A 27,944-nucleotide genomic window follows, 5' to 3' on the forward strand; every position below is an offset into this window, starting at 1 on the left:
AGTTGGAGCACCACTTTTAACATGGCATTCAGCAGTAATAGCTCTCCTGAATTTTAGCCTGGGGCTTTTCATCAAAGTCATCTTTTTGTTAAAATGATGAGCTGTTCAAATTTTATTTCATACACATTGATCCAAATGAACAAATACAAAATTCCACTGGCTCCTGTGTAAGTTTTTCTTGATCTTTCTGGGAAGAAATCGGTTACAATTCTGCAGAGTATTCTGTTCATTGGCTGGTAATTTTGTTCATCCACATTGACTATAAAATCCTATTTTGAAGTATTTGTACCAAATATGGCTCAATTGCAAACTGAAACCAGCTGATTATACCTTGCCTTGGAGGGTTAGGCTTGAGCCAAATTGTGCAGGAGAAACTAGTGTTCTCGAGAAATGTTTAAAAAAAAAAAAAGTAGTGGAAGGTCAACCTGGGAGCCATCGCTTATATTGTGTGTTCTGGGAAACAGGAGGAATGAACAGATGAACCTTGACCCCATATGCACAATTGCTGTTTGCAAAGTGGCACAAGAATCACTTTGCATCTTCTTACCTCGACAGTCTTACACCAGTTTTCTTTTCAGGCATAAGATAGAAGTATATTGGCCAGTAGGTCAATGCAAAAAATTCAAACCTGCCATCTGTTGATATTCAAGGATCATTTTAAAGTAAAAATAACTGTTTTCCAGTTATGCTACACAAATGAAAACATGGCTATATTACATCATTTGCATTTCTGACTCTAAATTATACACACAAAGACTGACCTTACTCTCCTCTATCCTGAGTGCTTTTATTTAAAAAAAAATAAATCATGCCCACTCCAACCAGCAGGTGGCAGTAACAAACATCCTTCAGACATTCGTTTTACAACTCACCGAAGCCTCTTCTTTGCCTAATAAGGGAATATAAGTACAACAATGATAAAGAATAGAAGTTGAGATCATTTCCACATGAACCTTGGTTCTTTGTTGATGTGTCATCTTGTACAGAGGTGAGGAAATTATCAAGAAGCTGACAAGAAATTCATGGTAATTGGTTTAATTTTTTTGAAGTGTTTGCAGTCAAATTTGCTCTTGGAATTCAACAGTGGGTAAAACCTCATAAAGCCACCTTTAAGGGGTCAATATCCCTTTCTTATCAATATATTATATTTCAACAAGGACTTTCAACTAAAGACTTTACTTATCTCAGCTACAGTTGTACTAAAGTCCAAAGTTGGGTTCAAAATGTCTTTGTCAGCACAAGTATCACAGACTGAAAAAACAGTATTGAAGTCAGCCATCGTAGTGGAGCCATTCTCGTTCTTACACATTTAGTAGAACAAAGACCAAAGTGAAGGCAGTTTGTTTGAGTGGATTTTATTCATTCTAAAAAACATTCTGTCAATAAAACATTTCACTTCCAATTTTCCTTTTTCTCATAGTACACCCTCCCTTCATTTACCAACTGACAACCTTCTCTTAACCCTCTCAGACACTTTCCAAAAACATTACGGCTGACACATGTGCATGACTGCTCCACTAATCCTTTTAAGTCTAACATTGGGCAGCAAAAGACTACAACTACATGTTATGGGTAACTGATTAAGTGTGGTATGATCCTTTTTTTAAGATGTCGGTACACAGAAATGTCTCGTTTGGTTTATTCTGTGCACAGAACTGCAACTCCACGCTCATAGAAGCTGTGAGGATCCTCCTTGGTGGCGATGTCAAAGTCGACGGTGAAGATGAGGTCGGACCTGGTGAAGTTCAGGTACACGGGTAGAGTCACCTGCAGAGCAAAGACACACGATGAGGGCAGGAAGACTAAAGATGCATTTAATGACCTTATTAAAGATTGTTTTATTAAAACACCGTCCTATGACATGTAGTTTTATGTCAATCATACCATGTGCCTCTTCTCTGCGTTGCTTTGCTTGATCCAGCGGAGCTGAGTGAGAGGCAGCTCAGTGGAGATGGAGGTGGACAGAGACAGCTTGTTGTTGGCACAAGTAGCTCCCTGGAGTTTCAGACCTAGAAGGAATAGTTATATTTTAAATTAGAACTTCAAAAGAATATATATTTTAATTAACTTTCACTCCAATACACCAAATAAGTATCTAATCGGGGCCGGTATGTTTTCAAAAACAAAATGAAGTAGAGAGGAGTGACAGGGGACATGGAGATCATGATAAAACTTGGAGGCAAAAGTGAAAGAAAGTCTCTGAGCGTCGTTTTTTCTTCTGGTACAACAGATGGCATGTGTTTTTTTCAGACCTTTGATGCCGAAGCTGCAGGCATCCAGTGCGGCACCCTGGGCGGTGGTGACATTGACCTCCAGACACAGCTCTTCCAGTGACCAGCTGTTGGCTTGTGCCACATACTGGCGAGTGGCGGTGATGTAAGCCTCTGGCACAAACAGGCTGCCCAAGCACACGTGGATGTTCTGGAGAAAGGAGACAGCAAAGGATACAAGAAATGAGAAAAAGAAAGCAGAATGGGATCTGAGAGCTTGTTTGGTTTCATACATACAGACATGCAGTACCTTCAGTTCCTTTGCACCCCCGCTGGCAGCTGCCTGGGAGATCTGCTGCAGCTGTTTGATTCGCTCACTGAAGTCTGCCACCCACTGGATTACAGTCATGGAGACTGGGACTGTGTACCGGCACCAGCTACGAGGGAGGATTCCTGTAGAGAGAGACAGATGTACTCCATGAATATTCAAAGTATAATCCGTTTTCCGTTCAAATGTATCCAATCTCTACAAAAACGGGCTAAATTCCTGGAAGATTTCAATGAATCCGAGTTAAAAACCTTTGACAAGGTCGCTGATGAGTGTGCGCAGATAGTTGGTCTGCTTCTTCTTGCCCTCGCACACTTGCACCACGTCGGAGAGATCCTGGCGGACCTCTTGAAGCATCTTGCCGCCCATCTTCACCTCACGCTCAAAGAAGCGGAACAGCGGGTCCTGGTGTTTGAGCAAAGACCACACGAATGTAAAAACAGACGCTGGATAAATGTAACAATGACACACACCCAAAAAAAAGCTCTTTATTTAACTGAAACACGCTCAATTTGTTCTTTTTACCTGGTCAAATGTCAAAACTTCAAATATTACTTTGTACTGTCAGCTGACCAGTAAACATATTTTGAATTTGCCTGATGAAATCTGCTTTCCTTTTAATTTTTTCTGCCATTACCTTGATGTTCTCCACTGTGCGTTTGAGTGGATTGACCGTTTGTGGCATGAGCTGCATCCAGTTGCAGGCAGTGGTGTGAAGGGTCCTCATCCAGGCTGGCTGGGCATCGGAAGTGGACGAAGTGCGTTCCTTCTTCTCTGTCTCATAGGCAAGGTCATCCTCATCCTCCAACATCTGCATTTTCAGCATCTTACCCATCATGTCAGTGCCTGCGCAGCCCGGCAGAGGGATCAAGTGAGCGGGGAGGGAGGTGGAGGAGGGTTGGAAGACAAGGCCGCGAGGAGGTAGGGGGGAAGAAGAAATTAATCGTGGAACAGAGACTTAACAGTTTACCTCAAGGATGTGGGACAAAAAAGGGTTTGTTTAATCAAAAAAAGGAGTTGTGCCAGACGGATATTAATACAACAAAAGGATAAGAAAACAAGGCTTCAGGCAATATTTCAATCAAATAACATTCAGTAATAACTGGCAAGTAGAGAAATTAACCAATTTCTCAACTGACTGGATCTGAAAATAGAATCCAAGCAACAAAAGGAGGCGGGTTTTGAGGGAGACACTGAGGAGGAGGGAGGATGAAGAACAGGGAGAGTGTGGAGTGTGGAGGGGTGATGCCTCAGTGGCTGAGACTGTTGGAGTTTGGACATGAATCTGACAAAACAGGGATGTGAACGGGGGAGCCGAAGGTATGGAGGTGGGGAGCCATTTAAAAACCTAATCTGAGGGTGGGATGGAGATAGTATTGCAGCAAAGCAACATGATGGCTGTGAAATACAGCTGCTGAAGGGTGAGGAGACACGCACCCATCCTTTGGGAAGATGACTTTTTAAAATGCAATGGCTATGACTGCTACGTAATACCAGGCTGACTACTTGTTAAACCACAGAACTCTAACTGGAAGTGAGATGAAGAAAAACAATGGAACGATGAGAAATAAGCAGAGGAAGCGCCCATAACATGTTCTTTGCTACGAGTATTTTGCCCAAAGAAGTTCAATTCTCCTTGAATGAGACAACCTGTCAAAGTAAGAGTTAAGATACTAGAATAGAGAGTTGATTAATAACTTATCCTGTAAGAAGAACAAAATTATTGTTGTTAGACAGCACAGAAACATTGCAGTCCAGTAACTGTATTAAAAACAATGAAGCTGATTGGCTAAGGCATACCCTGAGTGGTAAGCAAGACCTTCTCTGCATTGCTAGGCAACCCCAGCCAAGATGGAGTCTGAGTGTCAGGCAGCATCTCTACCCAGTGCATGAACTCCTCGCGTCTGAAACAAATTAAAGATGTTTTTGTGGTATGAATAATTTCAAAACATCATCCTGATACTCATGAAGTGTTGGAATTACAGAATTAACCCATACTGACCGAATGCCATCAGGCATTTTGATGTCTTTGTGTCCGTCAACCTTGACAGCCAGCTTAAACTCGCTGTCGAAGCTTCCCTTGGTGAAGATTCGATCCAGGAAGGTGATGAGCAGCCGCTGGTCAAACTCATTGTCAATGCGGCCACCATAGATGGACTGGGCCATCAGCGTCTTCAAAGCCGCCCAGGGGATCTTGTCTGGTGCGATATTTTGGCGGCCCTGTGTGTGTTTGAATGAAATGGATTAAATGTGGCCAGGTGGTGACACTTTAAAAACACTTTGTCCCTCATGTGTTAAATTTACAATTAAATTAGCAGCAGTATGAAGTTTACACATTAAAAATGCATATTTTTGGCTTATGTAACTTTAAGTTTTTAAGATTTTTGCAGTCATCTCCAACCTTAGCAGTGTCATCCAACCAGGTGTCAATAGTGTCACAAGCTGAGCGGAGGTCAGACTCGCCAAACTCGTATTTCTTGGCCCATCCGAGTGGTGCGTAACGCAGGCGCTCCTGGATGACAGCATGGAACCAGGCCAGCAGGAAGTAGAGACGAGCACGTTCGTTTGGAGCCTGGAAAGGCAGGGGGAAAAACATATTTAGATAGCAACAGTGGAGATGGCTTTAGTGGTTAATAACCAACTAAGTAAACTGAATAAGTTTTGAAGTGAGCGTTTGTTTCACCTTGCACATCCGAGCAACGGGGATGCTGCTGAAGGTTCTGAGCATATTGGCTTTGACACCAGGAGGAGGCTCAAACACAAAGATACGACCAGCACGGAGCAGATTTACTGGCACCTACCAGAAAAAAAAGGAAAAAAGAAACTGTGCTATGAAAAAAAAGGAACTTTGGGACTGGGATTGATCACATTTTCGCTAAACTGATCTGTGATATGTTGTACCTTGGGGTTGATCTCCATTGTGAGGAAAAGCCTGAAGCTGGCGTGAGGCTGCATCGAGTGAAGCTTCTTCTCCAGCTGCATCAGCCAGCCAGGGGCCAAGTGGACGTTCTCCAGCATCACCCACCTGCAGGATAAAGGAGAGTCTGGATAAAAGTGCTAAAATCAAAGTTTACATGACCAAAAACTCACAGAAACCACATCAGTCACCTGCCAGACTTGACAGCAGTGTTGATGTCTCTGTCAGCCTTATTGAAACCTTCAGCCGAACCTGTGAACAGTGGAAGTGTACAAACATTTGGAATATCCTCAATAAGGTGCTGATTTCAGTCATAACACACACACTTCTGTTGAAGCAAGAGACTATTTTTCTTCCTTCCTTACCAATGGAAATAGAGGTGATTTGTTTGTTCTGCTCAGCAGCCAGATCTCTGACCAGCCCGCTGGCATCGTATCCTGGTACAGAACACATCAACACTGGAGTGCTGGGTTTCACCTACAAGCACAAGAACATGAATGTCAGCAACATATGCAACCACTGTAGCAAAGGTCTCTGGAGAGGAAAATTAATAAAGAAATATTCAACAGTACCTCGCTGTCCACAATATTAGCCAGGTCAAGAGGCTGCTCGATGATGTTCATGAAGGTCTCCCCGAGCACCTTTGAGACAAAGATGTGGGACATGGCCAGCAGGCGGTCGGGACGGAAGGCCTGGATCAGCAGCAGCTGGTGCACTGCCTGACCAATGGAAGCTAAACAGGGAGAAGTACATTTGAATCCAGGTCCGGTATTGAAAGAATTAATCTGTCCACTTTGATTTGCCTTAACATTTATGCATAATTGGACAAAAAAACGAGTCCATGAACTTACTTGACTGCTTCTCCTCGGACCACAAATATGGAACGGCCAGGTCTGGAGTGTTGCTCTCAATCCACATGAAGAATTGCTGAGGTAACGAAACAAAGCAATCAATAATTACAAATACAGTTTGTGTACCTGATGGAAGCCATACTGGATGGATGGATGCGCCAACACTCACCTCATCAGCCTCAACTTTAGCCACCACATCCTTGAATGCTGGCAGACGGCTGAGTCGGACCATGGCCTCACACTGATCAGTGGTCAGACCCTTCACCTTAGGCAGTGCCGTGCCCGTCAGTACGATCTCCTTACCACGCAGGAAGTGCTGGAATTCTGTATCATATGATGGCTCACTGGAGAATTATTAAAAAGAGAAATGATGATGATTAACAATACAGTGCAACTGTTTTGATGTAATACTCCACTGGTGTAATAGAGGTGTCTTACCTGGTCAAGCCCTTCAGGCTGATCTTAGCCAGAAGCATGGCAAAGGTAATATGGTCCTGGTGTAGCATACCTCTGGCCACTCTGTTGAACGCCACCTAATATCACACAACTCAGACCTCAGCATTTTTCACCTGCTTTATCCTAAAAGAAATTTTCATTTTCAAAATAGATGGTTCAAACCTGGAAAAGGTCCTTGGTGATGAAAGCGAGTCGCTGTGAGTGATCGCTAATGCTCTTGAGGTTGGGGTTCTCATACAGCACTGTGTGGTATATATCCAGGAAGAAGTGAAGCGAGTACTGGTAGAGGAAGTGCATCTGAAAGAGGAGCCAAACAGTACTAGTTTGTACTAGTTTGCTTGATTTGCAGAGCTGAACTAAAATATTGACGCATTATTCCAGTGTGCATTAGTCTATGTAGAAAACCTGTAAGTTAGAAAAAGGAAAAAAAACACAGCTGATTGCACTGAGAGAGTAAGATGTGTCCAGACCTGGTTGAGAGACTCCATGGTGAAGTAGATGCTGCTGCACGCAGAGGACAGAGACAGGTATTGCTGTGACACTGCTTCCACCTCAGCCATGATGATGTCCGTCTCCTCCACCTTCCTGGTCACTTCAGCCGCCTCCTTCTTCAAGTTCTCCAGCGTGGTGATGATGGTGTCATCGTCAAGAATGCGACCCTTGACCTCATTGAGGGCCTGCAACAGGGACTTCTCCAGCTGACGAAGACGCAGCTGGAACTCACCTGAAAGTGATGGGGGAAGTCATTAAATTATTATTTCATTTGATTTAACCTCTTATCCGCCCACCTGTGCCTCCTCACTAGCTCCATCTTACCCTGCAGTTTCAGGAGGTCAGAGCGTTTCTCATCCACATCGGGTCTCTCGGCCTTTAGGACCTCGTTGAGACACTGGCTCTGAAGGCTGCTGCGTGTCACGGTGAAGTTGACGAATGTTACACGAGAGCACAAGTCTGGTGGGAACTCGACCTGGGCACAGAAGACAACACATATTAGAGATGAACCCTTTCATCTGATCTGTATGACACTCAATTTAAACCAGAATATAAATATATTAAAGGACGTTCTTACCGTTGGGTCTCGTGTAGAAAGGAAGATGACAAATGAAGGTGACAGATCGATGTCCTGGTCTCCAAGGGTGATGAGGACACGTCCTCCAGTCCTGCGCACTTCTCTGTTTAGCACTGGATTTAGGATGGGGTCGTAACTTTCCACATCCTTAAGAGAAGGGAGGTAAATAAAATGCCATCAACAAACAGGGACTTGATGAATAAGAGGCCAGTGAGCTTTGATCACACAGCAAACACACAATGAAATGTCGACAGTATGATGCACTGACCTGGACCAACAGTGGGTTTCCGAAACGCAAGGCACTTTCCAGGTTCTTCCTGAAGGCGTCATCCAAGAAGCTGGTTCTGGTGATCTTGCGGTCTTTATACTCATTCATTATGAACTCTGTTGCTTGGCCTGATGGATCAATTATCAGTGGGTACCTAAAACAGCCAAGATAAAGCAAGATTAAACTCAAGGCTGGTAATAAAAAAAAAAACCTTAAGATGACATTTCAGTTTGGACTCCAAGAGGAAAAGATAGACAATGACCTGTTGAAGCGTTTGAGCATGATGGCGTTTTCAGTACAGAGGTCATCAGCTGGGAGGGAGTTGGCTTGCCAGCGGAGCCTCTCATCTGCGTTGGACAGGTACTCAGTTCTTGCAATATCCGTACGGAACTGAAGAAGAAAATCAGGTCAGCGAGACTTTAGGATTATGTCATCTGGCTTTAAACTTTTTAAAAAAATAACATAAATAAAAAAACTCTGCAAACGATGGAATATGTTGAGGCTCCATGAAACAGGCTTTAAAACACAAACAATAGTCTATAGTATTAAATAATATGTTTAATAAAAAAAAAAATGGCCACGTGTATGATTAGTTTATAGAATCTTTAAATTAGTTTAAGTCTAAACATAGTAAGATCATGTACTACTCTACTGAAGTATTTTGACTGAAGCTCAGATTTGACAATAATGGACGAGAGCTTCAAATACCAGAATGTTGGCCTGCTGCAGGTGGTGAGACCATGTAGTGAACAAGTTCTGCCTCATCTGTTGTTCAAAGTAGCCGGCGTAAGTAATGAATGCAGCAGAGAGCAGACAATCTCCTGCGATGGTAGACATCTGGTTCTTAAACGTCTCACTGGTCTTCTCCCAGCGCTCTCTCTCAGCCGACAGACTCTTCAGCAGGGCTGTGCTGCGATTCACCTGAGAGCAAAGAGCAAAATTCATTATTGAGAGAAAATATTCTAGGACCTTCATTTTAGACCAGAAATCAGAAGTGGGAGTAGGAAGGGGACCAGATAAAGATCAGATGACCAGTTACCTTGGCCTCGACTGCAGCAAGATCAGCCTTGATGGCCTGGGCCTCTGAGATGAGGACAGCGTACTCCTCCTTGTAGCGAGCAATGCTAGCCTCCAGGTCTCTGATCATCTGCTCCACTTCCTCTGCCTTTGTCTTGTTGTCTGTGGCATCATCCTCAAGCTTCTGCAGTTCATTACGCAGGGGCTCCACACGCTTCAGCATATCAGCATAATTAAGCTAGAAGAGTGGAGATACAAGGTATATATTAAAAGAACGTTCTTTTAATCCCATTTTCAGAACCTTGAGATATTTTAGGCCTCCAAACCTGAGCAATTGCCCATTTAACCATAGGTCCACAAGCCAGAGATGCCCTGTTGACTTGATCATAGTTGTAGCCTGGGTTGGACATATAGTTCTTCTTCATCTTTTCACGGATGGAGTCACTGGATAAAGTAAAATTAGTCCAAGAAGTTAGAATACAGCCACACGTTATAGCGATATTATCGCTATGAAAAGATAATAAATCACAGGAAATTAAACAGGAATTTAGCAGGATATCGAACAGGGTTGTTTCAATTTTGTTTTGGGAAGTGCTCAATTCTAAACAGTTTCTCATTTGAATAATAATAATTAAAAATAAATAAATAAATCACTACAACCACAAATAACCTCTATTACCATCTGCTAATTCTGTGATTACAAATCGAATGATTAGACTTAGTTGCAATCATTTAAAGTCAACCTCGAATCACGTGTGCTGATTGAAGAGATTGGAATTAATCATTTTGGTACCATTCGATAGAGACAAAACTGCCATTCTGACACTAGTACCTCATTTCGTCAGAGGAAAAGTTGACTATGCTGCTGATGAAATTATCCCTGATAATAACTTGTCTGATTTTTTTCCAGTCACTGGTCTCCTCGCCCAGCAAAAGACAGATAGACTCCATGGCCAGTTTGACTGCAGCTGGGGGATTGGTCATAGCCCGCACTTCTACTAGGTGCTGCCGCTTAATAGAACTCACCGCTAGTTAAGAAGGAGGAGGAATGTGTTTGAAAGAATTAAGAGGAGGAGAAAGAGGAGTGTTGAGAGTGAGACAGAGAGGAAAAAAAACAAAAAAAACAAAAAGGGACAGAGAAAGAGCTCTTTAGTGTACAACTCGAAAACAAGTTCTTTCTTATTTCACCTGATCTCTTCAGCAGAGAAGTTAACAATGGTGGGGATGAAGTTCTCCCTCATGATGATGGAACGAATCTGCTTCCAGTCAGTTGTGCTCTCGCCCAGGAGCAAGCAAATGGACTCCAGGGCCAACTTGACAGCAGCAGGTGGATTGGCCATGGAACGCACCTCCACCAGGTGCTGCTTCTTAATAGACTTAACAGCTATCAACATCAGGCGATTATGACAAGGGAAGGGGCAATGATGAGGGGTGAGTGTAAGCATAAATCAAGTTGTTACAATGTATGCAAAGACTGCTGCTTTTAAAACAAATGAACACCCATTGTCATAACAGTTGAGACCAAATGAACATAAATCATTGTACCATTCTGAGCCTCAATGACAGCAGGCTCCACCTGGTCCAGGTCCTCTTTGACGCTCAGCTGCTTATCTTTGATCACCTCCTGCTGCTTGTACACAGCTTCCTGGATCTCCTGGCTCATCACCTGGAGTCACAGGGGTAACAAAACACTTAAAGGACATGGGTGAAGCATGGCGGTTAAAAAAACAACAAAAAAACCCCAGACAATTTTAAAAAAAGTCTCTTCTTTTTGTGAAATTACTTCCTGTGTACCTTCTTCTTCTCAGCTTCCTGTTGGTCTTTGACCATCTTCTTCAGCTTGTCATTGGCAGCAGCATTCTTTGCCTCCAACTCCTGACTCTTTATTCTCAAATCACGACGGAGTTCCTCCACCTTAATGAGACAAATACAATCGCAGACTTGATCAAGTTCAAGAATTGACAAACTGACACTTTAAGACCTAACCCGGTGGCTTTGATCATTTAAAGTCCTGAAAGCATAAAAAAAAAAGAAAGATGAAGTTACCTGATCGACAGTCTCCTTGATCTTGCGGAGACCAACGTTGAGGTGCATCTGCTGCTCCTCCAACTCACTGCGTTTCTCATTGAACAGGTTGGCGTACTGGTTGATGAAGTCGAGGTAGTGGCGAGGAGTGATGGCCATGGTGTGACCACCACGCTTGGCCAGACGGTTGTTAGCCTAAAAGATGTGATTACGATTATTACTTAAAAGCAAAAGCAAGCCATTTAATTACATCATTAACTCCACTGCAAACTTCTTCTCTACCTGATGAAGAGTCTGGTGTACGAACACACAGCCATTGACAATAGCCTCGCGATGAGATGGTGGCTGGGGCAGTTTGTCGTAAACAATTGGCATGTAGTCTGGCACCTTGTAGTTGGGCTTCTCCAGATCCATCTTGCTGGTGAATTCCTTACCAACCTGATAAAGAGCCTCTGTGGACCAGTCTCCAAACCAATTCAACACACACCTAACACAGAGGAGAGATTTGATTAAACACAGGAACCCTTACCTTTCAGTGCAGTTTCCCCATTTCTATTATGCTAAATATTCATCCACGATGAGTCTCTGCACCTGTTGAAAAGGGCAGGAGATGTGGCAGCCCTGTCCTTCAGGCCTTCTGAAGAGGGGTTCATTGTGAAAACCACGTGGAGGTTTCTGATAACCTGGCTGGTGAACCACTTGTAAAGCTCCTCGTGGGTGTCGAGCATCAAGCCCTCTTTCTGAGCTCCTTCCTTACACTGAGTCATCAGGGTGGCGTACTCATCTCCCTCAAACAGGCCAGGAACCTAGAAAGAGTCAGGCAACATCAGCATAAGATCCAGAAAATTACGTGTGAAAACAAACTAATTAATTACCCTGCAAACTTTTCGGCAGTGCGGTCATCTTTCCCCAATGGGAACACAACAATGATGTAATTGGTGAAATAATAAATTACCTCTCCATTGGCCAGCAGTGTGTTCATTCTCTCAAGGAATCCAGAGTCCAGTACGTTGGACTCATCCATGATGAAGGCAATCTTCTCATTCTTGCATCCTGAACGACGCAGCACTGTACGGAGATCTTCATCAAAGTCCTCTCCTGTGTACTTCCTGTGCACCTGAAAACACGAACAGACCAATCAATATAAGAGACAGGCGTGTGTATTAATGACCCCAAATTATTCGGACTCTCACTGTACCAACCTTGATCTGGTAGACACTAAGTCCATTCATCCAGGCAACAAAACGAGAAAGTGTGGTCTTTCCTGCTCCGCTTACACCGATTAACAGAAGATGGCCCTGAGGCTGACGGAAGATTCTGAAAAACATATGATCTGTTGTAGTTGACTTCTAATAAAATGCTTAAGATCCGATATTTCAAAGAACCGACGAGTAGCGATCGAAGAAGAAGCTCAGAGGACGTTATTTACCGGTCAATTCTGAGAACGTGGTCCAGCACCTCATTGAAGAGAACCAGAGGCACGTCCAGCTCCTCCTCATAGAAGACCTTCAGACGGGCCTTCACATAGTCCCTCAGTTCCTCCTGTTCCACTGGGATGTAGTCCTGCAAATATAACACCAATAAACTCAATAGAAAAATGCAAGCGCAAATTGCTCATAATTTAGTAGTACTACAGAACAAAAGAAGTGGTCAGCAAATCTCTAATTTACCTTGGAGAGCCAGTTGCTGTACAGGATAGGTCTGTTCAGAGCCTTCTCCTTATCGATGTTGGGGAAGTGTTTGAGAGCAACCATGTCGATGTTCTCATCAGTCCACCTTCTCTCCTCATCATCAACAAGCCTAAAGAAAAAAATAAATAAACACGGTGTCATTCCATTTGTTCAAACTTTACAGCTTTCTCAAAATCACAACAGTCTGTGTTGAAATAGCTAAAACCTAACCTCTAAGAAACTTTAACCCACCTGTCCTGGAAGAGACGGAGAGCCTCGTGGGCCCAGATGCGGATGAGCCCCTCAACAGGCAGAGTCTCAAGTGGCCGCAGGGCCTCGAAGATGCCCCTCACCCAACGGGTCATCTCTCTTGGGGAGTAGATGTAGTGAGGCTGAGTGTCCTGAGTGAAGCGCTCCTGTGGTGGAAAAGTAGATAAATTAGAAAGAAGTTATCACAAAGTGATCAATAAAACACACATCTTGTGTTTTTATTTTTACATTCAGTCATCTCCTCTACCTGAGACATGGTATAGAACTCAACCATCGCGGCTGTAAGAGGCTCAGCGTAGGTTCGTAGCGAGGGAATAAGGCGCAGCATGGCGCGGTTAAAGGTGCCATAAATCTGGGTAAGAGAGGCGGGGCCTGGATAGTCCACATACACCACAGGGACATGACGCAGGAACCTAGAGAGATAGAAAAAAAAAAAAAAGGTAGCATTTATTTCTTCTTAGACACATCATTGAATGTATTGATGTTCAGATCAAATTCTGAGAGCTATACCGGTGTGTGAGGGGCTTTCTGCCCGGGTCAGTGGGAGGATTACAGGCTCCAACGAACTGAATCCTTTCCAGTTTCACCCAAGTCTGGTCTGAGGTGCGATAGAAGCCTCCGTGTTCTACCACCTAAAAATAAAACCAAAATATGCGGATTAAGGAATATATATATATATATGTGTGTGTGTGTGTTTAAAAGCATGTCGTACCTGTCTGAGGAAAGAGATTACTCTCTGTGTGCCGTACTTGTCCATGTCCGGCAGATTGATCTCATCACAGAACAACACCAGCCACTTTCCCAGCTGGACCGGGGCGAGGACCACGCCATTGGGGGTGCGGCGGTACTCACAGTAGTGGTCAAAGGTCTTCAGCAGTAATTCTGGGGTGGTGGCACTGGAGAAGTTCAGACCAACAACCTGGTAGAGAAGAAAGAGAATTTAATTTAATGAATCAGTTTGATCTTATTTATTTTTTTTTTTACCAGTTTTATTCACAGAGCTGAACGCTGAGTGTTTAACTAATGAAAAAAAGGGTAATCGCTTCTAAAGGAAGAGTTTCCAGTTCAGGTGTTGAAAATCCTTTCAGTCTCATCTCTCACCTCCATATCAGGCAAAGCCCTGAGGGCACTGAACAGGGTCATAGTCTTTCCAGAACCAGGGGGTCCACACAGTACCAGTGGCTTGTGCTCTGCCAGCCATGTGTAAAGCAAAGCTTCATGGCGCACTGTGTCCAGGGTAGGAACCACAACATCTGGAGATGCCACCTTGTGGGTCTCAACTTCAATCTGGGGCACCTTGCCCTGCCAGGACTGCCATTCCCCAGAGATGCACACCTGAACATGAACAAAGCAAAACAACGGTTATTTTGAAAATGCATGGCTGGAGTCATTTTGGTTTTCTTTCACTGAGCGCAGAGACAGAATTCAACCAGTATCTCTTAGTAAAACTTAGCTGTACCTCATAGTCAATGATGGGGACATTGGGAGCTGATGGGAGGGGCACAGTGGTGATGCGACGAATGTATTCCCCGAGCTCTGCCCTCATTTTCAAACGGCCATCACCAGAGAAGGACCAGAGCACGGCGTAGATCAAATATTTCTGCAGAGAAAAAAATTTAAAAAAACATTTATCAGCTTCAACAGGATACTTGTACAACAGTAAAAAACATTCTTCCAACCATACAGAGAAGAAAGTAAAACATTACCTGCATATATTTCTCCAGCTGGTCAATAGGCATGGGGAAGTCGGGGTGGTTGTTGTTGTACAGAGCCACATTTCGGCAGGCCTGGTGCATCATTGAGAACAGCGAGCCCAAACAGCGCAGGCGGGTAAAGTCCATGATGTGCTCCATCTTAGACGCGTGCTCCAAGGCCTTGATCACGAGACCTGTAGAGGTGAAGTACGGCTGCAGGATTGCTGCAACATCTCTCTGGATCTAGTTTAAAGCACACAGCAGAACATAAGTAACGATAAAAGGTTTGGGAGCTCTCGCGTTTCTCAGTGCGTTCGATTACCTGCAGCATTGGTGAAGCAGTGTCCTCCTCTTCTTCTGTGGCTTTCCTCTTGCGCTGAGCTTCATCCTCTCCCTCATCCAACGGGATGCTGCGAATGCGAGCCAGGAAGTGGTTGAATATCATGTCAGTGCTGAGGACATCCTCGCTGAACCACACCATACCGCAGCGAGACACGGTGGCGAGGGTGGCATACTTCAGGTCCTGCACTTCAAACATCACACGCACCTGGGAAGAAACATAAAAGTTTAGATAAATACAAATGTGTTTGCTAAACGCTCACATTGTATGAGACAAACGACAGAGGTCGGCGGTTGAAATGCTGTGCTCTTACATTTGGTGGTAAACTGAGACGCTCTCCATTTGGCAGTGTGAGCAGTTTGTTGTCATCCAGCACGGAGTTCAGGTTTTCAACCCACTCTGGATCGACGTCACCGTCAAAGATGATCCATTGACGTTTCTGCAGTTCACCTCGGACATTGTCAATGATCCTAAAATAAAAAGAAAAGTTATTTCACAGAAAGTCTTTTTTAACATTGTTCTACTTTAAGGAATACAAATTATCATTCATAATCATCAATAAACTGGACTCACTTCCTGAGGATGTGTGTGAACAAGCCATCCGTCCATTCACGAGTGTTGGGGTCCAGGGTTCCGTACAGGTGGTCCTTGCTGATGGCCTTGGGGTCAATAATGTGGGCCACACCCTCAAGACCCTCCAGTCTCTCAAGAGCTTTGAGTAGCACCCTCCATGCCATGGTCTTCCCACTGCCAGAAGGACCCACCATCATCAGACCGTGGTTGATCTGTGTGATCTGGTACAGCTGAAGCACCTGGAAGAGATAAATTATAGAAAATTAAAGTCAGAAGCAGGGCTCTAGCGCTTCATTTCTTGCCACAGAAAATGGAGGTAGATCAATTACATTCAGGTTCATACCTTCTCCACCCAATTGCTGCCAACATCGTCTCCGTCTCCGTAGGTGAGGTACATCTCAGCACAGACCTTCTTGAGCTCCTCCCTCAGAGCAGTCATCTCTCCACGATGGTATTGAACTCCAGGGAAGACATCTGACAGCAGGCTGAACAGCAGAGGGATGTCCTCAGCCACCAGCTTAGGGACCATGGTCTCACACACGCTCTGGATCAGGATCTAAAGCAAATGGAACCAAAGGAAGTCAAATCTGCCAAAGACGCCAAAACGAAACAGCTCCACTCCTAATTCAATGAGGCTACACTTTTTATACCTCCTGCTCAGGAAGGTTTTCAGCGATGTCGTTCTCATCAACCACCTCTCCACGTTCGAGCTTCTCCCTTTTGATTTTCTGGATGCGCTCACGCTTGACATTGCCAGCACTGATCAGCACACTCTTGAGAGCTCGGAGACCAAAATCATAATGACTCTGGGATGACAGCTGTTCGTCACACAGTCTGAAACGTAGACAGGAGATTTAAATCAAGAGGGGAAACGCCTTCGCTAAATCCTTTCCAAGTTGTTTCAATTGGTCTTAAACAAAATACATACTTGAAGAAGGGTACAATCTTCTTGGCGAGGACCTCGGCAGTTCGGAAACCTTGAGAGTAAAGCATGACCTGTGCGATGAGCTGGCGGTCGGGCTTCGTCATGGCCAAGCTGCGGAAGAGCTTCTTCAGATTGTCGGGCAGATTGGAACGACCAGCGTAGCCGGGGTTCATGGTGATGAAGATGGCCATGTCCGGGCTCACCTTCACTTGTTTGTTCAGGAGCTCAGTAGTGATGGGCACACCTGGGATGACAGTTCATGTTACTTGCATCCATCCATTTTCCATACCTGCTTGTGTTATCTTACTCCCAAGCATGTGTATTTTTTTTAGTCCCTTTAACACAAGCACAAAGTGATTGTGAATCTTAACATACAACCATCTCAAATCTTCTATAATGCGATCCACTTTACTTTCTCGGTTGGGACATTTTCATCGTGTCGGTGTCCAAAAACCTTTTCAACCTGAACATTTTCATGCAAGAATCATTTTGTGCGTCAATGCGTCCCAAACATTTATTAAACATACTCCTGTCTCTGTTGGGGTTGCTGTGCTCCCTCAGGGCAACCTGGATGTACTGGACCTGCTGTGAGACGGCAGACAGCATTCTCTCTTCCAGACGATTGAACTCGTCAAAGCAGCCCCAGGCTCCTACCTGACACAGACCCACAAAGATACGGCCCATAGCCTGAAAAAAGAAAAAAAAAAGCACATTAACAACCAACACCAGCTTAACAGCTTAACCATTTAATAAAATATTTTATAAAAAAAAAGTCATGTACCTGGAAGTCGAACGTTTCATCACAGTTGAAGACCAAAACAAAGCGACCGAGCTGGTGACCGAGGGCTTTCACCGACTCAGTTTTTCCTGTGCCAGCAGGGCCTATCAGAGGATGAACAAATTCAGTTAAGTCAATGGTTTTATCAATATAATAAAATAGAATTTTTTTTTTAGGAAGAAAATACATGAATAACTTTCTTACCAAATGGTGATCCACCAAGGCGAGCCTCCAGAGCCTGGGTCATGGTGAGATAGCAACGGTCTGTCAGTGGGGTCTGGACAAGCTTGTCCTGCACGCCCAAGTACTCAAAGCCATAGTTGAACTTGGCATTGGCCATCTGAATGGACAGCTGTTGCAGGACGTCTGTTTGCTTGGGGTCGAAGTAGAAGCGCATCTGGCTGAGCCACTCAAAGGATTTGGGGTTGTCGATCTTGTTCTTGATCAGGGTCCTGGTAACATCACGCTGGTGCACCAGCTCAGTGATCTAAGAATTGATGGCAAGATGGGTTTCAGACAGTTCATCATAAAACATCTGTTTTACTTTTATTCTTTAAAACAATCCCCTCTAACCAGGTGCTCAAGTTTCCTCCTGCGGAGTGGAGGCTGCTCCATCAGCACAGTGTCCGCAAGCACGTTGAGAGTGGCCTCCACATTTGCCTGCACTCCTTGCATAGGGGACATGTCTCCACCACCAGAGATGGTCGTCAAGGCAGACTCGATGTTCTCAGACCAAGCGATCTGGGTGGAGAGGACCACCAGCTGGGCCTGTGGAGCAGGGAAATCCACAGAGTTAATGTGTTAATGAGGAATTCACCATCATTATTTATCGTGTGTACCAATCAGTTCTCCCAATCCAAACCTGGTAACGATCAATCCAGTCGATGTACTGGCTCAGATCAATGGCTGTGCCCTTGTTGAAAGCTGTGACTTCAGTGACAGACTCAGCAAGCAGCTTGGCCAGTGTCACTCTCATTTCTTTCTCCACCAGCGTCAGCCACTCGTTGATTTTGGGGTGCTCCGTGATGGAGACTGGCGTCTTGTAGAGAATCTCCTCACCCTCACGTGAGGAGATGCCCAACACCTCAGTGTTGTCCTCATTGAGTAAGATGCTGGAGACACCAGCGAACATCTTTTTGAAGTGCTTCTGGAGTTTGGCCACATTCTTGCTGTTGCCAATGATCTCAAGCAGGTCCTCGTCTCCCACAAAGTAGAACCTTTTGAACAACAAAGTATGCTTGCATCAGCAAAACCCAAATTTTAACTTAAGGCTGAAAATTCTTAACAATTTGAATCGTCTCTTGCTTGCTCAGCTGCAGGATCTTCATCCTACCTGGGGAATGAAGATCTTTCCCTCTCCAGGTATTCTCCAAGGGCTTTCTGGATTTTCCCCAGCAGGTCAGCCAATCGCTCCAGGGACCTCTGCACTCCCTGGATGTTTAGTACATCCATCACTAAAGGAGACTTTGTCACCTTCTTCATCAACGCCAAGAACTCTGTGCTAATACTGTGGGATACAGGCAGAAAACATTGTTACTGTAGAGAATGAGGAGGAAATGGGAACACAAGATATACATTTTTCAAACAAATTTCAACGTGTGTTGCATCATTAGTCCTGAGTTTACCTCTGGAATCTCTGGGTTTCTACAGGCAGTAGATGTTTGATGTCGGCACTGCCTGTGAAGATGCCTTCCAGATACACCCAGCGACGCTGGACATCAATCCAAACGTCAAACAGAGCCATGATACGATTCAGCTTGTCTTCCCAGCTCAGGGCATCTTCCTCAAACACCTGAAAGAGGACAAAAAAAAAAATAATCATAATCTCAAAGCAGCTCTGTAGAACTGAAATATTTGACAAATGTAATCTGTTGTGTTAATGAGCAGAACAGGTGAAATCGGTTTACCTTGTAGTAAGGAGACAACTTCATGGCAGACACGCTGTTGATGTGTTCTTTAACTTTGTTAAATAGGTCGTCCCAGCCTCTTATCAGACGACACTTGTTCTGGTAGTTCACCAGGTCGAGCTCATAGGAGTTCCATACTTCACGGATCTAAAAATCAATAACCACGTCATTATGCATCAGAGTAACAGCCGTTGAAATTTGAGATGTTAAAAGGTTTTCGTTGCACTGCTTTTATGAACTCTGCTCTTCACCTGCTTAAGGAACTCCTCCAAAGCCATCTCTCCTTGAGCTACGAGGAGAACGTCCTTCACCACCATCTCATTCTTCTGCAGGTCCACATCCCAGATCTGTCCCAGGGTCAGCTCTGACGGGACCCAGTTCACATGCAAGCGCTTCATCAGCTGCTTCCAGTGACGGTCCTTCAGAGCCTCTGATTTCAGCTCAATCACCAACATGTTGACCTAGAGTGAAAAGGACAAGACAGGTCACTATTGTCCTATAAAACTTTCTCTTATGAGTCAAACTTTGGGCTTAGTGGGAAAAAATAGTTCCCTGACCTTTAAGTATCCTTTAAGCAGCCTTTGGACAAATTCATATGAAGCATACTGTCTCAGTCTTGCTTGGAAGTTCTTTAGCTGGTTCACAAGAGCATCCAGACTCTGACGAAGCTGCACATAAGAAGAAAAAAAAATTAAAGACACAGTCGTACAACGCAGTGCAAGACAGTGGAGATCACTGCGTATTTGTACCTTGCGAGGCTGAACAGAAACCCATGGCTGCTCTTTCATTTGGTCGATCTGCTCCCAGACCTTTGACAGCTCAGACCAAACCTCTTTCAGGTCATGCAGCTCCTCCAGGGCCACCTGCAAAACAGGCAAAAGGCAGAAAAGAGTCAAAAGACAAGCAACTTTTCAAAAGTTACTGCTTAAGTTTAACTATTAACTGAATTTCGAATTGGTGGCTGACGACCATTCGACATCTATTATTTGGTCTTCAATTTGTGACTTAAACTTTACGTCAATGCATTCAGACATTACCTGCACTCTCTCTTCACTGCCGCTGAGCAGACCAGTATCAGTGAGCTCCAGGGCCTCTTTGGCTCGGGCGCACTTCTCCCTTTCAACCTTCAGACGACCAAAGTTTCCTTCATAGATGGTGAGAGACTGAAGGGCCTCTTCTGGACGGAGGTTACCCTAGTCAAACGAATTGTCAGTTAGATACTTGAAGAAATATGTGTCGATAAGCTTCATTTCAAGTGAATTAAGATGACTCAGTGACTCTTACTGCAACTGGTTTGGTCTTCTCCCAGTCACTGAGCAAGTCAGTGGTGCGGTTCTCCACAGCTTTGTCCTCTTGTACAATCTTCATCTGAAGGTTGGCCACCTGCTGCTGGATAGCAGTGTCCTTGCGCTTCATTATGTCACTGAACGCACCCCATTCACCTTCAATGTTGTCAATGTAGAGCCAAGATGGAGGGAACTGGAATCTTTGTTTCTCAAGCAAACGTTGTCCATTACGGAACAACTATGGGTGAAATGGCAGGAGAGTATTAAGACTTGAGTATTATTATTCCGTTTTTCTATTTTAGTAAAGAAAAAAAAAAGCTGGATGTGTCACAGTACTTACTTCCACATTTTTCTCAAACTGTTTGATCTTGCGCTTCAGGGTCTGGACGTACGTTATGAAGTTGACAGCATCTGAGGTGCTTGCCGTGTCCACGGAATGTTGTTCGAGATCTTGACGGGACTGGAGAGGAACGGAGACAAAGTGAAGAGTTATCAATGCAACGAGGCTGGTCAATTAAACAAGGAAAGAAAAAAAAAAAAGACATGGTTTTTATGTCGTCCATTACCTTGGAGATCTGGGAATGGAAGTCCTGCATGTTTTGGCCGAGCATCTGCCCAAACTTGCTCAGAACTTCTTTGTGCCAGGAGTCATATTTCAAGTTCACCTTAGACTGAACCTGTTGGCAGCATCAAAAATTAATATTTCAATTAAAACCTACAGACACACAAAAGGTCTCAGATTGTAGATGAAAATAACGCTTCAATGCTTCAGAAGCCTCCCTTAGAACAATGCTTACATACAGCAATGATACAGTTTGTCTAATGAGAAAATCAAGCAGCCAGAACTGTCACTCGTTACTACCTTGCCGTAGTCGATGACCGCCGGTCCAAACTCTTTGCGAGTCTCAGCGTTGTCAAAGGTTCCACGCGCTTTACGGATCTGGACCAGCAGGGCCTGCCACTTGGTGAGATCTTCACCAAGACGGTTGTAGATGTTTTCAGCTTGCATGTCCCACAGGCACTGGTACTGCAGCCACACCTGTGCAGGTGAAACAAGAAGGTTTGAAGAAACCATCACAGGCTAGTGTGCAACAGTGTAAAACACCATCATATGTTTTATTACCTTAAAGCAAGGTGGCCCTTACCTTCACATACTGCTCCACCTCATTTACAATGTCCTCCACTGCATTGTAGGCTTCCTCCAAGGCTGCCGGACCATCTGGCATCCTGGTCAGGGCGTTACGGTAGAACTTCTCCTCCTCTGACAGCTCATAGTGAACACCCACCTGATGAGGAAGGAAAGAGCCACTTAGAAAAACAAAAACAAAAAAAGCAGCAAAAGGACAATAGGACACAAAACCAAAATATCTGAGCTGAAAGATGTGCAAGACAGTACCACAACACACGACTGCTTGGACAGGTAATTTGTCCAAAATGGGTTCTGCAATCACGTTATCGCCAACATACATCACAGATCTTTTCCTGTGAAAACTGTAACCGCTTTAAGATCTCTACCTGGTATCTCTGGCTCTGGATCCTGGGCAGCGAGAGAATGACCGTCTTCCAAGCAAACATCTCCTGGTAGAGCTTGTAGCGGCAGTCTTCAATTGGTGGGTTCAAGTAGATCACCTGGTTCGTAATCCTCAGCTCATGGACAATGTTCTAGGAATCAAACAAAACAGTCAGCTTTGTCCCGATACCTACAATTTCCCAACCTTTTTTAATGCATCTACATTTAAGTGTAAGCATGACATGAGGTTAGTGTTACAAGTTACCTTGATCTTGGGGTCTCCTCCAGGTTTGTGGCTGACCTGTGGAGCCTCTGTGTCCATGTCCACATCAGCTTTGTCCTCCACCTGTCCACGGAGTACCTGGGTCCAGGCCTTAAGACCCGCCTGAAGACGCACTCCGAGGATGCGTTCAATCTAAGAAAATATCATCGGCGGAAGTGGGTTTGATTATCAGACAAACAAGACTCTTATGGAATTAAAACCAAAACTGAAATATCTGCAGTATTATAATTCTTAATCACATACCTCAATGTCAAGCTTGTTGACCCAAATGGGTAAGTTGGAATAAGAATGCAGATTGAGGTCATCCACAGCTTTCTGAACACGGTTGAGGATTTCAGAGAAGGTCTTGTGATCAAACATGCAAGTCTCCAGTGAGCGAACCTCTAGATCTATTTTCTCCTCAATCAGCAAGAGATCATCCACCTGGAAGCAACAAAAACGTTTGTTTGGCATGACTGGCCTCTTACCATGACAAGTAATTCTAAAATGATAGCTTGAAGTCTGAATTTATGCTACATGTAACTAGATAGTGATTACAGCTCCTAACCTTCTCTTGGAAGTTGAAGACGGTCTCAGCCAGCCTCTGTACATAGGGGTCCAGCTTGTAGGACTCCCACACCAGTGTGATGCCCTCGGTGATGAGAACCTGAACCTCTTTCTTGAGCCCAGCCACCAGCAGAGAAATGGAGGACCTCTCTTCCACTTTCTCGCACGTACGCTCGTAGGTGCGCACGCTTTCGATCAAAGAGATCGCAAATGGGTACAGCTGATTGGCTTGGTGGGCTTTGTTGACAATGGCCAAGGGAACACGGAAGCTTAGCCACTTCAGGTTGCGGACCTCTTTGGACAAGGTGATGATCTCTGGGAGGAAGTTGACTTTAAGCTTGAGCATGTTTGCCCGTCCACGGGCACGAGTGTTCTCAATGGTGAAGATCCGGCCAGAAACACCAAGGTTACGCTGCTGCACCTGATTTACAACAGGAAGGGACGAAATATTTAGAAAGTAAATCTAAATGCTGACTTGGAAAACAGAATTGAATAAAAATTGCATTGCTCTATACCTTGCGAGCCCAGTCATCAAATATCTCTTGAGTATTCAGTTTAGCCCTGAAGCTATCTCCATCCTGCTTCAGCTTCAGTCCCTCCACGTGGTTCTCCCAGCCTTTTCCCAGAACATCCTCCACTCTCTTCATATAAGCAGTCAGCTGACGGTCGATCTGCTTGGCCCAGATGATGGAGCCAGACACGGGTGGCAGGTCGCGAACATGGCTCATCTTACAGGCCTGGCTCTGAGGATACTGCACTTTGAACTTGTCATGCAGCGACTCGATGTCATCTTTCACGCGCTGGATGAGCTGCGTCTGATACTCCCGGATGGCACCGCGAATGTGCGGGCGAACAAAAAGAGCATTGAAGCGGGAGAAGATGCGGAACATCTCGTTGGCATTCTTGGCAGTTCCCAGCTGATCGCGCAGGCGGGCAGTGATGCGGGTCTCCACGCGGTCAATGCGTTCATCGTAGCGCTTCATGGCAGCTTCCCAGGCCTCCATGCCTTCCTTAGACACATCCAGGCCATCGACCTCTTTGACGTTCTCATATGCCAGGTTGACCTCTTCAATGGCATTGGCATCTGCAGCGTCAAAGAGAACTCCAGCTACCTTCATATCTTCAGGCTCGACTGTCTCTCCAGGAGCGTGCTGTGGCACTGCAGATACCTGTAAACAAACCAATTTCTCACTCATAAATAAACAATAAATCCTGCATCAGGGGATCCTTAGAAATTAATGTTAAAATGACAAAGAGAGAATAATGTAATATCAGTTCAAATGTGGCCATTACAGATGCTGAATGTATGTCACCTGAGGCCTCAGCACACGAACGATGACAGCCCTCAGCTGCTCGTGCTGCCTTCTGAAGCGCCTCATGTGGTCCAGCCGGGACTGAAGCTTCCTGTGTGCCGGACTGAGGCGCCACACCATCTTCAGGTTCTCCTCCCTCTTCCTCTTCACAATGTCCCTCAAAAGCACCTGCAGCTTCTCGTACTCATCCTCCCAGGTCTGGAACACCTCAAAGCAAGCCACCATCACCTGTGCACAGAACATTAATTGACATTTAAGAACATTTCCAGCATTGTAAACCAAAGCGTGTACTTCTGGGAGTGACAAAAATGCAATAAAAAAAAGGTGCAACAACACCAACCTTTTCAAATTCCTCATAGGCAACATGCATAAGCTTCCTGGTGCCCAACACCTTGAGGAGCTGGGAGCTCAAGTCCCTAGAGATGGCCTCCACCAGACGCAGCGCTCTCTGGATGGGATACTTAGTGTTTCTTATCTTTTTCATGTGAGTAAATATGGCCACCAAGGCTTGACGGATCTTATCAAGCTCTGAGGCAGAAAGCAGGTCATTCAGAGGGAAGTCCTTCATCAAAGGATTGTAGTCATTAACCGTTTCCACCGCTTGTTTCAGACCTGTGGGAAGTAGTGTGGAAAGAGACGGAATTTATTCATATTTCACCACAAAAAAAAAAGAGAACATAAGGGATTTAAGTTACATAATAACACTGTTATTTTATCACTCACCAGTGTCTGTGTCAAAGCTGACAGTAGCGTGGAAACGTTTTCCATGTTTGAGGATGTCCAGTGTGAGGAGAACCTCAGGGCTTTCTCTCTTCTCTTGGATCCTGTTGAGGGCTCTCTCCAGATTCAGCCAGAAACTGATCTCCTGCAGGGCTGTGCCTGAGGCTGGGTCCCGATCAAGCTTTGTCACCTAAGAGGGGAGGTGACAGAAACGACAGATCCAGCAATATTCACGAGTACTTTCTCCTCCACCCAAGACCTGTTGTGCATGTATTGGCACTCCGTTTCATTGGGATGCAAGTTCCCATTTTACCTTTTGGATCTCCCTGATCCAGCGGTTAACTCCAGACTGAAGCTGGTTGAGGAAGGTTGGGTCTTCCACTTTATCACCAAAGTCAGTGACCTTTGGCTTCTCCCCACGCTCGTAGCATTGCTTGGCAATGTTTGAGATGATCTGGTGGATGGGCAGGCTGATCTCTGGTATCTCAATGTTCTGCTGGAGGTGGAGAAGGCCCATCTCGAGCTCAGCAATCTTTTTCTCAACAGAGGGGGCCATCTTATCCCCATCTCTACAGAGAAATGACAGGGAATATTGTGAGAGTCTGTTTTCCGTCTCTGGTGCAGATTGTGCCATAAACCATGTTTATAGCAACAATACCTATCTGCCTTGCCAGACTCGCGGATGTAGGACTTGAAGAAAGGTGCAACAGCATTGCTGATGAAAGAGTGAAGAGTCTCGTAGGGAGAATCCTCACTCAGGGTCAACACTCGAACTTGAGTTGATATGGGTTTGTCTGCATCAATGACAGCTGTCCTCTTGATTAAAGCCAAGCTGAAACAAATTGAGAGAAGGGTGGATATATATATATATATTTTTACACAAATAAGTACCAAAACAATCTTTTTTAAATCGCAGTTGGGAGGCATAAAAGAAGAATGGGAGGCATTTTTTTGTAATTTCCTCTCAGAAGATTACACACTATTCTCTCGTCAGTGTATTAGATGAATCACCTACCTGTTGGACTTAATCCCATAGTGTATGTCAATGCTAACGTTGTAGGCGATGCACTCCTTTTCCTCCTCCCCTTCATCTCCAACATCCTCTGTGTGACAACAGATAAAAATCAAAGCCCGAACAAGAGAGACCCAGATGCAACAAAGTTCTTCAAAGATTTTGTACAGTTATTGCCCCTTTAGGTTGGTCCTAATGTCCCATTACCACCCAATAAATGCGAACATAAAGTGGAAAAACACTGCTGCCCTAGATCCTGCTTTAAAAAAAAAAAGAAAAAAGAAAAAGACAGCCATAAAGTACCACACCCTATGCAGTGCTTGACACCATTTAGAGACAGCTTCAAGCGGACAAGATGGAGTGCCAAAGGCCAGGTTACCCTGCTGACAATGATATATTTTTTTGTGATGAAGCATGGGTTGACCTGAATTTCGCTCAGCTGGCAGTGATGCAGCAAGTGTCTCTGCTTGCATCCATTTCCCCACCCTCCTTTGCTAGAGTGGCTTGCTGGAATGAGACACCTGCAAACTCTGCCCTCTATATTCGACAATAATAATCTTTGTGCAAAATCATGACAAGGCCGAGGAAGTGACTTTATGGGTAGGAATCAAAAACCCACATGCGCAGACTGTGTGGCTGGTCATGTGCAGTATCAACAGAGAAAGGTTCAGCATTCATATGAAAAGAAAACAGCTCAGAAGCTGTGGATTTATTCGCCTTTGGGAAACTGAAGATAAGGAGCTCATTGACACGAGCCCGTTCGCATGATCAAACCCCAAGACGTTTCACGGAGTATGACTTGCAGTTAGGACAATGAGTTTATTTTCTTTGAATCGCACTGATAAAATTGATTGTTTTTCTTATTAAGCGCCCGTCATTTCGTACAGCATCTTCACCAACATAAATGCAGTGGAGAAACTAAATCATAGACATTTCAGCAACCTTTTAGTACCACGCCGTAAACGCGTTCTCTGCCGCTGCCGTTTCTCCACCCCACCCAGTGTGGCGCAGTTGCTTTATGATATGACGATTTAATGGGCTGACAAAGAAAAATTCAGTTATTACAGTTAACTCACAGTTATAACCGTTAACATTTCGACGACATAGCGACTCTAAACGCCCATTTTTTTTGCAGAGATACTGCGTTCGAATGGTGCGTTCGAACAGTGAGCAGATAGTCCCAATCCGCTTTATTTCTGAATGTACCTTTAAGGGCATTTCTCTCGACCAGGATGGTGTGAATTTGGGGGTCGGCCAGGAACTTCTTCATCTGTTCAACGGCGTTCTTCTCCTCCATGGCGGCTTCCAGAGAGGCCGGGGCCTCGCCGCCATCTTCCAGAAGCAGCGGTACCAGTTTCCGAATGTGCTTCTGCAAGACGGAGGTATCAGCAACCGTTTGAACAGCCGACACCTCCATGGTTCCGGAGTTTTCCTCCGTCGCCCCGCCGTCAGACATTCTTTGAAGCGGTCGACGGCAACCAGATGCTGAGTGAAGGTAAACAAAGAGGTAAAGCTAAACTTGGGCGTCTGACAGTATCGTCAGAGGGTGACTGCCGCTGTCAAATCACCGCAACTGTGATCGTCGCATTTATTCGCGCCAAGGATTATGGTTCTTGTAGTTCTATGTACGGTTAATTTATTGGACCACTCTGAAGAAAGACTACTTTACCCACAATGCAGCTGAACCAATCAGTTTTTTTCCTCCTGTCTTGTTGCATTAACAAAGTATACCGATAGGGGGAGAAAGGGAGTAGTCTCCGATGATGCAGCAATATCTTGTCTTTTGTTATTACATTTTTATTTATTTGTTTGTTTCTGTGTTTTTGGCTTTGTTGTGTTTTGTTAAATGCTGCGTTTCCAAGAATAAACATAGCTTGATATAATCTGGTATAAAAAAATAAATGCAGTTGCCACATTTGTTATGCAGGTTGTTTAAATCCTGGAGAAAACAGCATGCAAATGTAAACACAAAAACA

General features: G+C 44.6%; 1 protein-coding gene across 2 annotated transcripts; it reads right to left on the reverse strand.

Moving 5' to 3' along the window:
• Positions 1–1,339: 1,339 nt before the first annotated feature.
• Positions 1,340–27,531, reverse strand: dync1h1 (dynein, cytoplasmic 1, heavy chain 1). 2 transcript variants are annotated; one of them, XM_072364687.1, is made up of 78 exons: positions 27,175–27,531; positions 25,972–26,059; positions 25,615–25,788; positions 25,270–25,525; positions 24,960–25,146; positions 24,577–24,848; positions 24,237–24,464; positions 23,439–24,092; positions 22,925–23,344; positions 22,621–22,800; positions 22,360–22,509; positions 22,100–22,246; positions 21,730–21,870; positions 21,447–21,623; positions 21,151–21,261; positions 20,925–21,044; positions 20,583–20,822; positions 20,336–20,491; positions 20,048–20,161; positions 19,856–19,966; positions 19,550–19,759; positions 19,299–19,445; positions 19,017–19,183; positions 18,725–18,898; positions 18,254–18,608; positions 17,965–18,159; positions 17,596–17,878; positions 17,395–17,495; positions 17,141–17,300; positions 16,617–16,857; positions 16,339–16,522; positions 16,032–16,244; positions 15,689–15,927; positions 15,429–15,585; positions 15,098–15,322; positions 14,788–15,018; positions 14,541–14,681; positions 14,183–14,416; positions 13,794–14,000; positions 13,592–13,713; positions 13,329–13,494; positions 13,064–13,227; positions 12,812–12,941; positions 12,571–12,704; positions 12,344–12,458; positions 12,097–12,258; positions 11,733–11,947; positions 11,424–11,628; positions 11,163–11,336; positions 10,911–11,030; positions 10,662–10,782; positions 9,949–10,144; positions 9,443–9,560; positions 9,139–9,354; positions 8,808–9,020; positions 8,362–8,489; positions 8,100–8,253; positions 7,832–7,978; positions 7,579–7,729; positions 7,233–7,486; positions 6,925–7,059; positions 6,745–6,839; positions 6,476–6,650; positions 6,307–6,382; positions 6,028–6,188; positions 5,821–5,932; positions 5,647–5,707; positions 5,440–5,563; positions 5,222–5,335; positions 4,940–5,110; positions 4,541–4,758; positions 4,339–4,442; positions 3,176–3,384; positions 2,790–2,943; positions 2,521–2,663; positions 2,253–2,421; positions 1,885–2,009; positions 1,340–1,767 (listed from the first exon to the last, which is right to left on the reverse strand). In XM_072364687.1, exons 1-78 carry the CDS (start codon positions 27,422–27,424, stop codon positions 1,639–1,641), a joined length of 13,920 nt encoding a protein of 4,639 aa, XP_072220788.1. In that variant the 5' UTR covers positions 27,425–27,531; the 3' UTR covers positions 1,340–1,638. The 2 variants fall into 2 exon arrangements, with proteins under 2 accessions (XP_072220788.1, XP_072220787.1); XM_072364686.1 differs by lacking the exon at positions 9,949–10,144 and adding an exon at positions 10,305–10,500.
• Between the last annotated feature and the right edge of the window lie 413 nt (positions 27,532–27,944).

This window comes from Leuresthes tenuis, unplaced genomic scaffold, assembly GCF_036924035.1.
Source record: "Leuresthes tenuis unplaced genomic scaffold, fLeuTen1.0.hap1 SCAF_15, whole genome shotgun sequence".
Lineage (NCBI taxonomy): Eukaryota > Metazoa > Chordata > Actinopteri > Atheriniformes > Atherinopsidae > Leuresthes > Leuresthes tenuis.